The sequence below is a fragment of the Arctopsyche grandis genome, chromosome 9 (assembly GCF_051622035.1).
Source record: "Arctopsyche grandis isolate Sample6627 chromosome 9, ASM5162203v2, whole genome shotgun sequence".
Taxonomy (NCBI): domain Eukaryota; kingdom Metazoa; phylum Arthropoda; class Insecta; order Trichoptera; family Hydropsychidae; genus Arctopsyche; species Arctopsyche grandis.
Window position 1 is genome coordinate 13,231,103 of NC_135363.1, and position 13,229 is coordinate 13,244,331.

At 31.2% G+C, this 13,229-nt stretch overlaps 1 protein-coding gene across 1 annotated transcript; it reads left to right on the plus strand.

Moving 5' to 3' along the window:
• Positions 1-3,226: 3,226 nt before the first annotated feature.
• Positions 3,227-5,900, plus strand: mAChR-A (muscarinic Acetylcholine Receptor, A-type). The gene is made up of 3 exons (XM_077438763.1): positions 3,227-3,238; positions 3,986-4,137; positions 5,094-5,900. Exons 1-3 carry the CDS (start codon positions 3,227-3,229, stop codon positions 5,890-5,892), a joined length of 963 nt encoding a protein of 320 aa, XP_077294889.1. The 3' UTR covers positions 5,893-5,900.
• Positions 5,901-13,229: the final 7,329 nt, after the last annotated feature.

A 13,229-nucleotide genomic window follows, 5' to 3' on the forward strand; every position in this document is an offset into this window, starting at 1 on the left:
ATAAAGAGTAGTACACATTAGCTGAATTTTTTGACTTAACTCGGGTTGCTGTAAGTTGGGAAACGTATAATGGATTTTTTTCAGATATTTTGTAGTTTTAATAAAAACAAATATCGTAAATACTGTATATTTGCATTGCGGACAAACCAACAAATATTCTTATTATATATGTACATATGAACATACATGTAATATGTATGAAAAATAATTGTTTGGACATATTATATATTATATATTTGGAAATATATAATATTACCAGTTGAGGAATACAAACGAATTCGAGTTAGAAATGTGTGAAAAGGTCACCCTTTCATTAAATTATGTGTAGAGGGATAGTGGCAGATGAATTCCGAAGCACACTCTCATCCAATAGAAGGGAAGTAATGCAGCTCATCAGTGTGAAAGCCTTCGACCATATGATGTCAACTGTTTCCGGCGACGACAACGCCTTTTCCTGACAAAAGGCTTCGTTCTGCCATTGTTCGTTCGTTCGAGACACAAATCAAAGCAAATATTATACATATGTCGTACTAATATTAACAATAGGTACGCCCTTAGCACAGCTTATGCGTATATTGAGTTCAATGGCGCGTCGGAAGATGCCACCTGTTTGGATAATTTTCCACTCAAAATCCTCAGAACACCGTACTACGCGCTAACAATCACTTGATACCCTTTACGGGTACCTTCTTCCTACTTTGGCTCAACTTCCCAGCGGTCAAAAGCTAACGCAATTAACGATAGGTCAGGTTGAATAAAGTCACAGACCAGTCACTTCAATGGTATCAGTTCAGAATCGAAATTTAATATCTGGAGCGTATTTATGCTTGTATCTTTATAATATAAAAGCAATTTGCTTTATCTTATATATTATACATATAAGAAATATCATTGAACTTGTGTTACTCAAGGAAAATCTGAAAATTCGTTACTCAATCCCTCTAGGAAAGGATTTCATTTAATTAATAATTTATCTCAACCAAAAATATTTTTAGTATAGTACTTGTAATATATAAAAAAAATGTTTGAATATTTAATTGAAATAACTGCTGTTTATCCATGTAACGCATTCCAGATTATTGCTTTATTAAATTATCTTAGTGAAATTATTTCCCCGGTGATTATTTCGTGTCTGCTGAGGTAGATGATAGTGGAATTAAGGAAATTTTCGGAATAAATATTTAAATGTAAATTTCCATTCTAAATCTGACTAGATGAAATAACACAGGTGGATTTAATATCGACCCAACTTTGTCAATGCTTATTTGAATATTTCGCTGTACCAAATATCATTAATTTTAATAATGAAAATGTGAGAGTCAAAATCACTCGAAGATTGCCGAAGGGTGTGATTTTATTATTATGGTCCTTTGTGATATGGTATGTACGTGTGTTTCATAACGATAAATTTATCTACGTATGTATGAACAGTGTTTATCATGAAAACGTATGAAAAATGGGGGTTTGTCGCGTGGGAAGCGATATCATTTCCCATTCATTTCCTTTACACCGAAAGCTAAACTATTGTTTAGCTTTTTCGTTTGAAATTTTTCCCAACAATTTTCGTCGTCACCCTCAAAAAAAAAAAGGTCAATATAATAGAAATTGACTTTAAATCTAAAGATTTTTCTTGTGAAAATTTTAAATGTATGTACATATAATATTATGTTCAAACACAACCCGCCAGTTTACAAAAATATATTTAATCATTCTCTTTCCATACTATCTAAATATGTATGTATGTATAACGAAAACGTTGTCAATTTGTTCTGAAAGATGTGAACGTGTTCAGGGTGCACTTCCTCTCTTTCTTCGGTCGTGTTTGAACAAAAAATAAAACATTCCTGTTTCCGACAAGCGAAGCTTAAAGCTCCCTCAGGAAGACGGAATTCGACCAGCCGGAAAAGCTAAACAAAAAAAAATCGCACTTAAACGAATTTTGTTCGAAAACTGCCCCCATTTTCACCGTCTTTTGACTTGTACGTGCTTGCGCCGAAAAAATAACTGTCCCATTTTCTCATAAACGCGTCAAACATGTGCAAACTGTATTAAAATATATTTGCTTTAAAAATAGATTTAACTTCATACATACGTATATATACATATATGTTACAGTGAATCTTTATTCTCCAGTAAAATATTCTTATTAGTACATATTTGTATACTTTCGCCAACTCAGTTGATGAAAACAAAAATTAGGACATTGAAAACATGCTGTCAACTTGGATGCCAGATCATAACAGCGCCGATTGTACATAAGAAAAAACTGAGGACTGTTCGATTTATGAAAAATAGAGCATTCCATTAAGGAATCAAATGATCCTCATATGAAGCTGTATATTGTATAAACAAACTTCAAAATTTGGTCTAACATCATAAAATTTGCCTTCTGATGTAATAAAACGTTTATATACTGAATAAGATATCGAATAACTTTTGTTGGAGGCAGCACAAGAAGACGCACCATTACTATGTAGAAGTATCAGAAGTAAATGTAAAGTATACGGAATATGAATGCCCGAAAACCCCACTGAAACTATTATGAAATCGCTGAAACATATATACAAAGGTATGTATGAAAAAATACTCCAAATAAAAGCTACATATATTAAGTATTGAAACAACCTGTCGAAGTTATTATCGAATACATCTTATATGGAGATGGGAAAAATTCCATTTTCATATTCGATAGACAAATTTCGCTCACGGTCAGCAACTCGCAGACACGCTCAAAACCTGGCATGAAAAAATAGTGATGATACACACATATTTTTATTATTTATGCGCTCGTTATAGTGATTTCGAACTAGTGGGGAAAATCGTACCGCGTTTGAGGGAGAGGGAAGAGACAGTAGAAAACATATTTTCTTCAGGCGCTTGGAAATTTTCCTTTCGCTTCTTACGCTTTATTGCCGTTTTCGGCTTATTTAACAAAAAGAAAACCCGGAAAAATAAAAAGAGAAGAATACGGTATCTTGGAGTGTGTCTACTTCTATAGTTCGGTTTCGATTTTGGAGCTTCCATAGTTCTCGTCTCCGTTGGGGGTTAACGTAAATCCTCTCGCTACAAATACAGACATCACCTCTTGTTAGCGAAAGAGGATCACTCCTCCTTTTGTCGATGAGAGTAGGGAAACAAAACGAAGCCGTGAAAAGATACGGAACCCAATATTTTAACGATTCCCACAAAAGAATACAATCGCCATACTATATGTATAATACTCCCAATGCCTGTTGATGTAATTCATAAAATTACAATGAGGAAAAAGAATAGGTACACCTTCCTACTCACAATACATTATTCTTTATATAAATTAGATACACTACATCACAATGAATCTAATTCGGTATATAAATAAATATAAACAAAATAAAATTCCCTTTATTTACAACCAAATAATAAAAAAAATCTTATTCTACATATATGTATTTGGAAGTTATTTTTTACCGAAGATAGGAAACCTCATATCCACTAAATACCTCAATGTTTCAATATCATCATCAATTATAAAGAGAAATAATAAATTTATTATTGTTTAGATTAAAATCAAATAAAACTAATTCAAAATAAAAAATCAAAACAAAAGTAAAGTTTGAAAGCTTAATGTTAAAGAAAGCTATGTTTCTGTAATAAGTATAGATACTGCGATGAAAATAAAATATGAGTATATGTTCTATAACAACATTTAATTTAAGTTAGCAGGTAATTTAGACTGGTGATCGAATCGATGTGGTTTCAAGCTATTAAAAAATAAAAACAAATATTTTAATACTTTTTGTAATTGACAATAGATGGAACTAATTAAATTGTGCCCGACATTTTTTAAAACTTGTTTTACTATAAATATATAGATGTCACTAGTAAATAATTTATAAGTAAACGATAAATTTATCGGAAAATGGTGGAAAATTAGAAAATCTCATACAGGTAAAAATTTAAGATATTTTTCGATGGCGAAATAACGTTTTTTATGGTTTTGTTCCAGAAGATGGGTGGATGGGGTGGAGTTAGAGCCTGGTGTGTCGCCTGGTGGCACTCCGGTCGCGAGGACTACGACGAGGACGGTGATGAACCCTCAGACATGGGGTATGCCACCCCCGTCTCTATAGAAACACCCTTGCAGAGCTCCGTATCAAGGTAAATTCACAGCATTCCATCTACATTAGACAGTAATGAAGTAACCCTAAACCGCCTCACACTCTAACACACTCTTGAATATATCTATATGTACATACATACAATAATATACACTCGCATACCACCCTTAACACCGAAATCCCTTTAAGGAACAATTTAGGACTAGAGTGCGCGCGTGCACTTTCTTCCATTATTAAATTATTATAAATCGTACGAAAATAGCTGACAACGTGAGTGAAACCACATTTACACTCTACTGTGTACATATCCTCAAATTTACACTGTAATAGCAACGCTCACATTTGATATCTAAAACAGATTTATGAGGCACTAATTTAACTTGAATCTACATAGATTTACAAGTGCACGTTTCGTGTAGTTTTCACCTCCCTTGGGCCCAGCCTCCCCTTCCGTCATCGAAAATTAGATCTCACCGTTACCCAATATAATATTGTGATCTCATGACCCACGTAAATTATTTGATAATAGCCTAAAGTTATCGTTATCAACTAAGTTTAATTGGCGATCTCTACTTCAATACATTACAAGATAATTATCTCCTTTCCTTAGTAAATCCAACCATTTCTAATCAATATTTTACTTTGGGTTACAGGGATGGGAAAGTGCCAACACACTAAATAACATTTAATTTGTTGCAATTTTTCTTTATATTATACTTACTTTGATTTAAACACTAAAAGCCTGTGTATTCTTCAATGTCTCCAACGCTTAAAATTACATAAATCTTGTTCAGCTGGTAGCCGCATCTTTCAAGCACCATAGTCGAGCGTCTTGAAATATGTAAACCAGTAGTCTACATAATGTGATTAATCGAGCTTTGTTCCTCTCAGAACATTAACTTGCTCGCTCTAAAAGATTAGCTATCAACAAGAAAACCAACTTGGAATGTTTTGAATTATGAGAGCATTCTAACTTTTTTTTTTTTTTTTTAATAGATGTACGTCGTTGAACGTCATTCGAGATCCTTATGCAGGTCGTGGAGGACAACCCGTAAATGCTACTGGAGAAGGAGGAACTTCTCCTTTGAAACCTCCACCAGTTCCACCAGCCTCTGCACCCAGAGACTGTCGGAGTTTACCGGCAGCTCGTTCAATGTCCACAGACTCCGTTTACACCATCCTCATAAGACTACCACCGGATAACACGTCGTCGGTAGACCCTGAGAGAGCACCCAGTATCAAGATGATCCACGAGGACGTGCCGGCGGCGCCCAACAGAACAGTGAGAACTCCTCAACCACCACACAGAGGCGACAGTGAATTTAATTTGTCTCTCAATCCCTCTGGAGGACACAACCACTTAAACAGGAGAGCCTCGCACATACCGGACATAAGAATACCATTAAACGCTAAGATAATTCCGAAGCAGTTAGCTGGAAAAACGACACTAATCGCAGCTCACACTAAACAACAAGCTAAGAAAAAGAAAAAGACCCAGGAAAAGAAACAAGAGACGAAGGCGGCAAAAACCCTTTCAGCCATTTTGCTTTCGTTCATTATCACGTGGACTCCTTACAATATCCTGGTGTTGTTGAAGCCGTTGACTGTCTGCGCTGATTATATTCCGGAAGAGCTTTGGCAGTTCTTCTACGCGTTGTGCTACATCAACTCCACCATCAATCCAATGTGCTATGCATTGTGCAACGCCTCGTTCAGAAGGACATACGTCAGAATATTAACGTGTAAGTGGCACAACAGGAATAGAGAAGCCATGACCAGAGGTGTCTACAACTGAACCAGCAGAAAAGAAAATATAAAAAGTAAATATTGCATCACTTCACATCGTTCAATGCCCATCATTCAATCATACGAAAAAAATGCATCATCTACTTCAAGTACCTAATGTTCCCAGTGCTCAAAAAATTTCATAGTTTTCTTTTTTTATTTTTTATTATTATTAGTATGATAAATTACGTCGAATGAATAAAAACTTTTTCTGTGAAAATGTGATGTAATTTATAATGAATATGACAAAAAAACAACTGAAATTCATATCCATTACAGTGAACCCTCGCTCGATGTACATAATTTCATTCCGAATACTAAAAAGTACGACCAAATACTGTAATATGTATGTATAATAGAATTTACTTTTACCTTTTCTAGTAAACACCATTCTAGTATAATTTGTGACTTGTTTTTTTATTATTATCGTAGGTAATGCACGTATGAGAGTTCACTGTAAGTACGAGTCTATAATAATATAAATAAAAACTTTTGATTATATGTGTCATTTTTTATAATAATCATATACAATTTATGAATTAATGTATTTTCGATATTGATGTGTAACATTTAGAAAGATTTACATTTTTCTTTTATTAAATATTAACGAATAGTTTATGATCCAAAGCTACAGTTACACATAAACACACACAAACACACATTTTTACACCAACACATTTGTGGCATTCCATTCAGAACAAACACTTAATTTTTGTATGCGAGATCATATTGCCAAGTATTTTATCAGTGATATGAAAAATGTTGCTTTGAAGATATGTACGTAGATTTATCTGCTCAAAGCTTCTCGATAATGATACACTATGTAAAATGCATTCCACTGATAATATGAAGTTATGAAAAATATTTTATTAAGCTTTTATTGTAGGTTTTTAAATTAAAAAAATAGAATCATTAAACAAATGCTTTTAATGTATTCATTAAAATTCAATTGTTTTTGATATTTCGTATATCTTTTATAAAAAAATCAAGTATGCCACTGTTCATATATATTACACAAAATTCGCACGTAGCAAATATGAACCCCGACTGTATGATTTATATATAAATATATGTAAATAAATTTCATATTTTTAATTGATATATTTGTACGTAATGTGTGGGTAAATAAGATTATGATTACAATAGAGTATATTGTATGTATATGTTCACAATTTGGTGTCTCTTAGTGAGGAATAAGCTATCGATAAACAGTACTGTAATATTTTAAAATATATAATAAAATATTGTAATATTTATATATAAATATAAAATTACACCAAAAAACGCTCATCGACCAAATATTTCTTCGCGATGCTGCGATCAGCATCGTTATCCTAAAATTAAAATACACTAATGTAATATAATTGCACATTTTCGGTTACGAAGAAATTTATTTGACTTTTTTGATGTAGATAATTATGATAGAATAAATTCTCCAAAGCATTTTTGTTGTTGACCTCTTTCGATTTTGATTTCATATTTCTTTAGCGATTGTTAATATGATTGACGGTCAAGAATCACTGCACGTTTGTTATTATATGGTGTAAATATGGTGTAATATTATGACTGATTGTATAAGATTTTTTGTATTTTATTATATAGATAAAACATGTGTATTTTGTAATCTCTCTCTCTCTCTCACGTTTGTAACTTTTGCACACGACAAATGAGGATCGACATTTTGCATCGTAGGGTCCCAATGTGTAAAAAACATACGATAACATCACACGCGTTTTGTATTTCTATCATTTTTTATATTTATTGAATGTATTCGAAAGTGATGTTTGAGCTTATATGAAGATACCGTTTTTTTCATAAGACGTGGTACATAAAATATGTAGATAATGAATGGAATTCATTTTATTATTGTATATTTCATATAATTATTTATAATCATATTTTCACCTTACACCAATTTTACTTTCCTCAATTTGTATTTAAAATTATTATTATTATGAAATTTAATCAACCGAATTCTCGTAACGTTTCGTAAATATTCATAATGTGTAAGGGGAATTTCATATATAAATATTATTATTCGATGTAAATGTGTGAAATAACTACTATGTACTACTACTACTACTATTATTACTACTAGGATAGACATTTTTGTAACCAAAAGTAGTCGATTAGTTAGTAAAAAAAAAATTTAAATGTGGAATTGATGTCTTTGTAGGTGACCCATGAATACATTATGCATATATATATATATATATATATATATATATATATATATATATATATATATATATATATATATATATATATATATATATATATATATATATTTATAAAAAATACTCTACAATCCCCATAATACTCAAATATCAATGGAAACAACCCTTAAAGCTTTTAGATATTTTCCCATCCATATGTGGTTTTTCGTAAAATTAATTATATTTTTAAAATACGTAAAAAAGATTTTTATAGATTATGGAACTATTCTGTAACATTCAAAATATCAACGTACCTTTCGATAGTCTGACAAATCTAAAATTATTCTTTCAATCGCATTAATAATATAATTTAATTTAATTAGGTTAGTTTATGTATTTTGAAAACATAATTTTTATATTGGCTTTATTTTCATTTATAAAAATGCATTTTAATAATATTGTTTGTTAAAAAAATATTTGATTTATTTACACATATTTCAATGTTATAGGATAGTTCTATATAATTAAATTATAATATACGAGTTCATATGTTTTGTATTTTATATCTTTTTTCTAATTCCATCGTTGTGATTTATTAATTTTAATATAAAATACATACATATATTATAAATATATTGATCGATGTGCCGATTGATTCGCAACGATATATAATATAAAATTAAATGTGCGCATGTATAAAATGGTTTAAATCGTATTTTATATGAAAAAAATTGAAAGTTTGACAATCTTCATATAAGATAATAAACACGTTTCTTTCAGTTTAATTTTTTTATTCATTCAAAATTAAATCAACGACGTTGTATTTGTACGTGTTAATTTTTTCCATGACAATAAATAATAAAAAATAACAAATTTTACATAAAAAAGCATGTTTTCGAATTATATAATATAAATACATATGTATTATAGCTTAACTTTCATAACACGAAAATACCGTTTCATCGAGGTAATAATGTGTAACAAATATAGGTGAAAAAAAAAACGGAATATTTTTATTTATTATATGACATCATCCCACTAGCTACCAACAACGCACATTAGTATTGAACAAATACAAAAATAACAAAAAAAAAATCATTTTATTTATAAATGAATAAATGTATGTATTAATTGGTTTTAAAAAATCGGCGAAGGTGAAAGGTAACACGCATACTTTTAAGTGTTGCTTGCATGAATGGCGTATAACGCACTCATTTAACGAACGTGTAACTAAATTAAATTATAATTATGATTAAAAAAATTTGTAAATCATGTTAATAATATGAGAGAAAATAAATGTTGTTTTGTATATAATATAAAATGTGAAAAATAAAATGTGTTTTTGTAATCATCCTATATGTGTTGTTCATATTAATTCATTTTACTTATCATAATATCCTAAACTTTCAGTTTAAGGTAATACACTATTAAAAAATGCACAAAATCTACATATTTCTTCTCATTGAAAATACCAATGACTTGAGCACCAACTTTAATTTAGACTTAAAACATTCACTTCCTTATCGTCAATAAATATTTTAATCGATAAAAAATTGTATTATCTATTAAATCTATGCAGTCACTCCATGCTCTTCTGCGTTGATTATGTTTTTCAATTCAGTCATATCTTTCGTGGGTGATTGTAAAATGTCATCCTAAAAATATATTCAAAGCACATATATAAGTAAATTTCATTTGAGCGCATTTATTTATCGTAACTGCATAAATCACATATGTACGAGTATGTAATTGCAGAAACAAAGTGTTTACACAATAAAATCGCAGAGAAAATGACGCACTGCTAAATGATTCGATTAATCAATACGCATTCGTCGCTTTAATTTGAAACGACCTACCAACAACAGGACGGGTCCGGGGCCCCAAATCAAATTTAAATTTTCCGAGAGGAAAAACCGACGAGCGTAAAACAGACTGGCGAAAATTCAAAATTAATTTGCGTGCGCGAACTAATTGACGTTTCATTAACTCGGACGAAACGCCGACGAATCAAAAGAATATAATTTTAAAAAACAATCTGCAAAAGCGGAATAAATTTTTATTTAATTTATTCCAATTGAATATCATTCAAGTCTAAATTGTACGCAATCTCTTTTATTATATAAAATGATTCCGACAAATTATATAATAAAAAAAAATAGATTCGCAACCGAGTGAATGAGAAATCAATACATCCTACGTTGAAAATACCCGATAAGAAAACCGAATGTAAAATGCAAATTTAATGGAATTGAAGATTACTCACTACTTCCATGTTGTCTTCGTTCGGTTCGTTGAGCATTTTATTCATCTGTCTGTTAACTTTGTTCGCTGAAGCTATACGACTCTGCAAAATCTGTAAAAATAATCAAATGAAAAAGTTGCACGTATCAAAATCCACATTGACTTTATTTCGCTCTACTCATGGTCCTACGATTTATATTACCCAACTTAAATATATTCTGATTCTACAGGAAGCCTACAGGAAGACATAATACCATGAAAATCAAATTTATTTTGAAATATTTATCTTACCATACTATTGTAGATATTTTTATTTATTTATATTAAATACATATTTACAATGGTGTACAACAGGTTGCCCCAGGGTGACACCTATGGAAAATGTTTTACATAAAAATATGTACTACAATGTAAATTTATAACATTATTAAAAATTTTAAATCATATTATATTCAAATAATGTTGTCAAATTGAGGATAGGTGACTAATTTGGTGAGGAACCATTTCAACAATATGACAAAAGTTGACTTCTAAAATATCTAGATTCTAGAATCGATTTCTTGCATTTTTTACCTACTCTTTTCCATACAGATGATAAACTTTTTTATTCAATTTATTTAGCTCGATGATAGTGTTTATGCTAACCACCGAAAGGTCCCTATTTCAAGCCATGGTTTGGCCTCGATTTATAAAGAATTTATTTTGAGTATTTCTCCAGTGCCGCTGGTCAGACATGGATATTTGTGACTCCAAGTCAATCGTTTCACTATCAGAGTTTGCCATTTTATCTGATTTAATTGTTGAAACGGCTCCTCATCAAATTGTAAAATCAATCTACCTACTATATGTCACTACTATTTGTATATAATTTCAAAATTAGAATGTATGAATTTATATTTGTATAAGTTCAAAAACCGTAAGTTAGGTAAGAGCTACTGCAATTGCATGGTAAAATATTAATTTTTAAAAAAAATAATAATAAAAAAGAGTAAATTTTCTTTTTTAAATCAAACTAATTAAACTTTCTAAAAAATCTTACACAAAAATCATGTTTTTATATTATGGAATAAAAATATCATACATACATATATGAGGATAAAATATACGATGAATACTATGTAATAGTCGCGTTTTCGATAGCTTCCATTTGCCTATTGACTAATAAATATTAAGAACCCCTCTAGATGTAGACAAACCCTACTCACCGTCTGTCTTCTCTTCTCAGCAGATTCCAATTTATCTTGCAATTCTTGCAAAGTAGGCGGAGGTGCTTCCACAGTGTTGAGCCTCTGCAATCGTTTTGGAGGACGAGGAGGATGTTTTTTGACTAAACTTTGAGAGCCTTCACCTTCTCCATCGCTCTCCAAAGGCACTTCGAAGGCCAAAGCTACACAATTTCATACATTTATTAAATTGAAAATTATGACATATAAATAGTACGACATTGAATTGAGTGCTTACGGGGTTTAACAGGTTCCGAAGGAACTTCTGGAATTACTTCAGTAGGAATATCATCATCAGAAGCTCCAGTGGGAGGAGGCCGAGCACCTTGAGATGAAGGTAACTTTCCATTGGTACCTCCATCCCCTTCAACCACGCTGGATGGAGCTGAAGATCCACAACCCATTTTTGAATCACTTGTAAACCATCACAAACTCAATAGTTATATGCATACACTATATTGTTATTATGTTCATCATACTTCAGTCAGAAACATATGTAGTTCAGTTAATAAATCCGGAGACACGAGTAATCCTAAATTCAATGAAATTATACTTGTAATTTTAAAAACATTATGAATATTTTTGAGTTTCAATTTCATAGATACAAAATATGATTAAAATAAAATAAATTTATTCAATATATGAGACGTTATAATTGAAAGTGGCATAAGTCTACTTATCTTCAATTCCAAAAATCTCTCGCAAAACATTAAATTTAATATAATGTTTTGCGTTTAGCAATATTAAAAAAGAGCTGGTGGCCTGTAATATCTACGTTTATTCTGCTTTTACGGGATTCTGAACATTTCAATGAAAATCAGAAAAATTGACAATCTCTGATACAAAATGATCTACCTGGAGTCACAAATCAAAGTCTGGCCAGCAGCGGGACTCTAGTGGGACTCAAACTCGTGACTACTCTGCTCGAAAGCATAATATGTTAACCACTAGTCCACAAAGCTGGTGTTTATCTCATGTATTGTAAAAGTTAAAAAAAATATATCCACTAATGTACCCAATATATGTATGCATGAGTCGTTATAGTTGAAAGTGGCATAAAACGCAAAACATTAAATATAATGTTTGGCGTACCAATATTTAAAAATACAGTTGGCTTGTAGTACCTTCATTTTGTTTTTTCCGAGACTTTAGACATCGAATTAAAAGAAGTGATAACAATTTGTGAATGAAGTCAAAAATAAATTTTGTTTTTGGAACTGAAAATTGTACTCCCACCGCTTTCAAATATAACGGCTTATTTCTTGAACGTTCACATCGAATAATATTCTAATGTGGAATGAATGGTTAAATCAAAAGTTCAATTTGAATATAGGAGTATTTGCTTACGAACGAGTTCCTAGAACAAGTATGACAAGCGAATGCGTAAGTTAATTCTAGATTTATATTCTGGAAATCTGGCGACGAGCCGTGGCTCACTTTGGGCAAAAATATTTTCCAAGTATATACACCCACGTAGCTTTGGTCGAAATCGTTTTCCGAAAAAGAGAGAGAGAAAAAAAAGAGAATGAAAAGCGAGTCTCAATTGGTATTCGGGACAACGCGCCCACTAAAATATTTACAACGGGTAAAAACACGTCGCGGAAATCGAGGAAATTTTAAAGGTCACTCGAAAAAGGTCATCAATCAATCAGATTAAAAGCGTCTCATTACGACTACCTGTTGTTGGAGCACGACACCTCCCCTATAACAACACCAAAAAGAAAACC

Excerpts from the sequence above, each read along its gene's own strand:
- mAChR-A (XM_077438763.1), top strand. Across the intron at positions 4,138-5,093 it reads TTGCAGAGCTCCGTATCAAG|ATGTACGTCGTTGAACGTCA; the intron begins GTAAATTCACAG and ends TTTTTTTAATAG.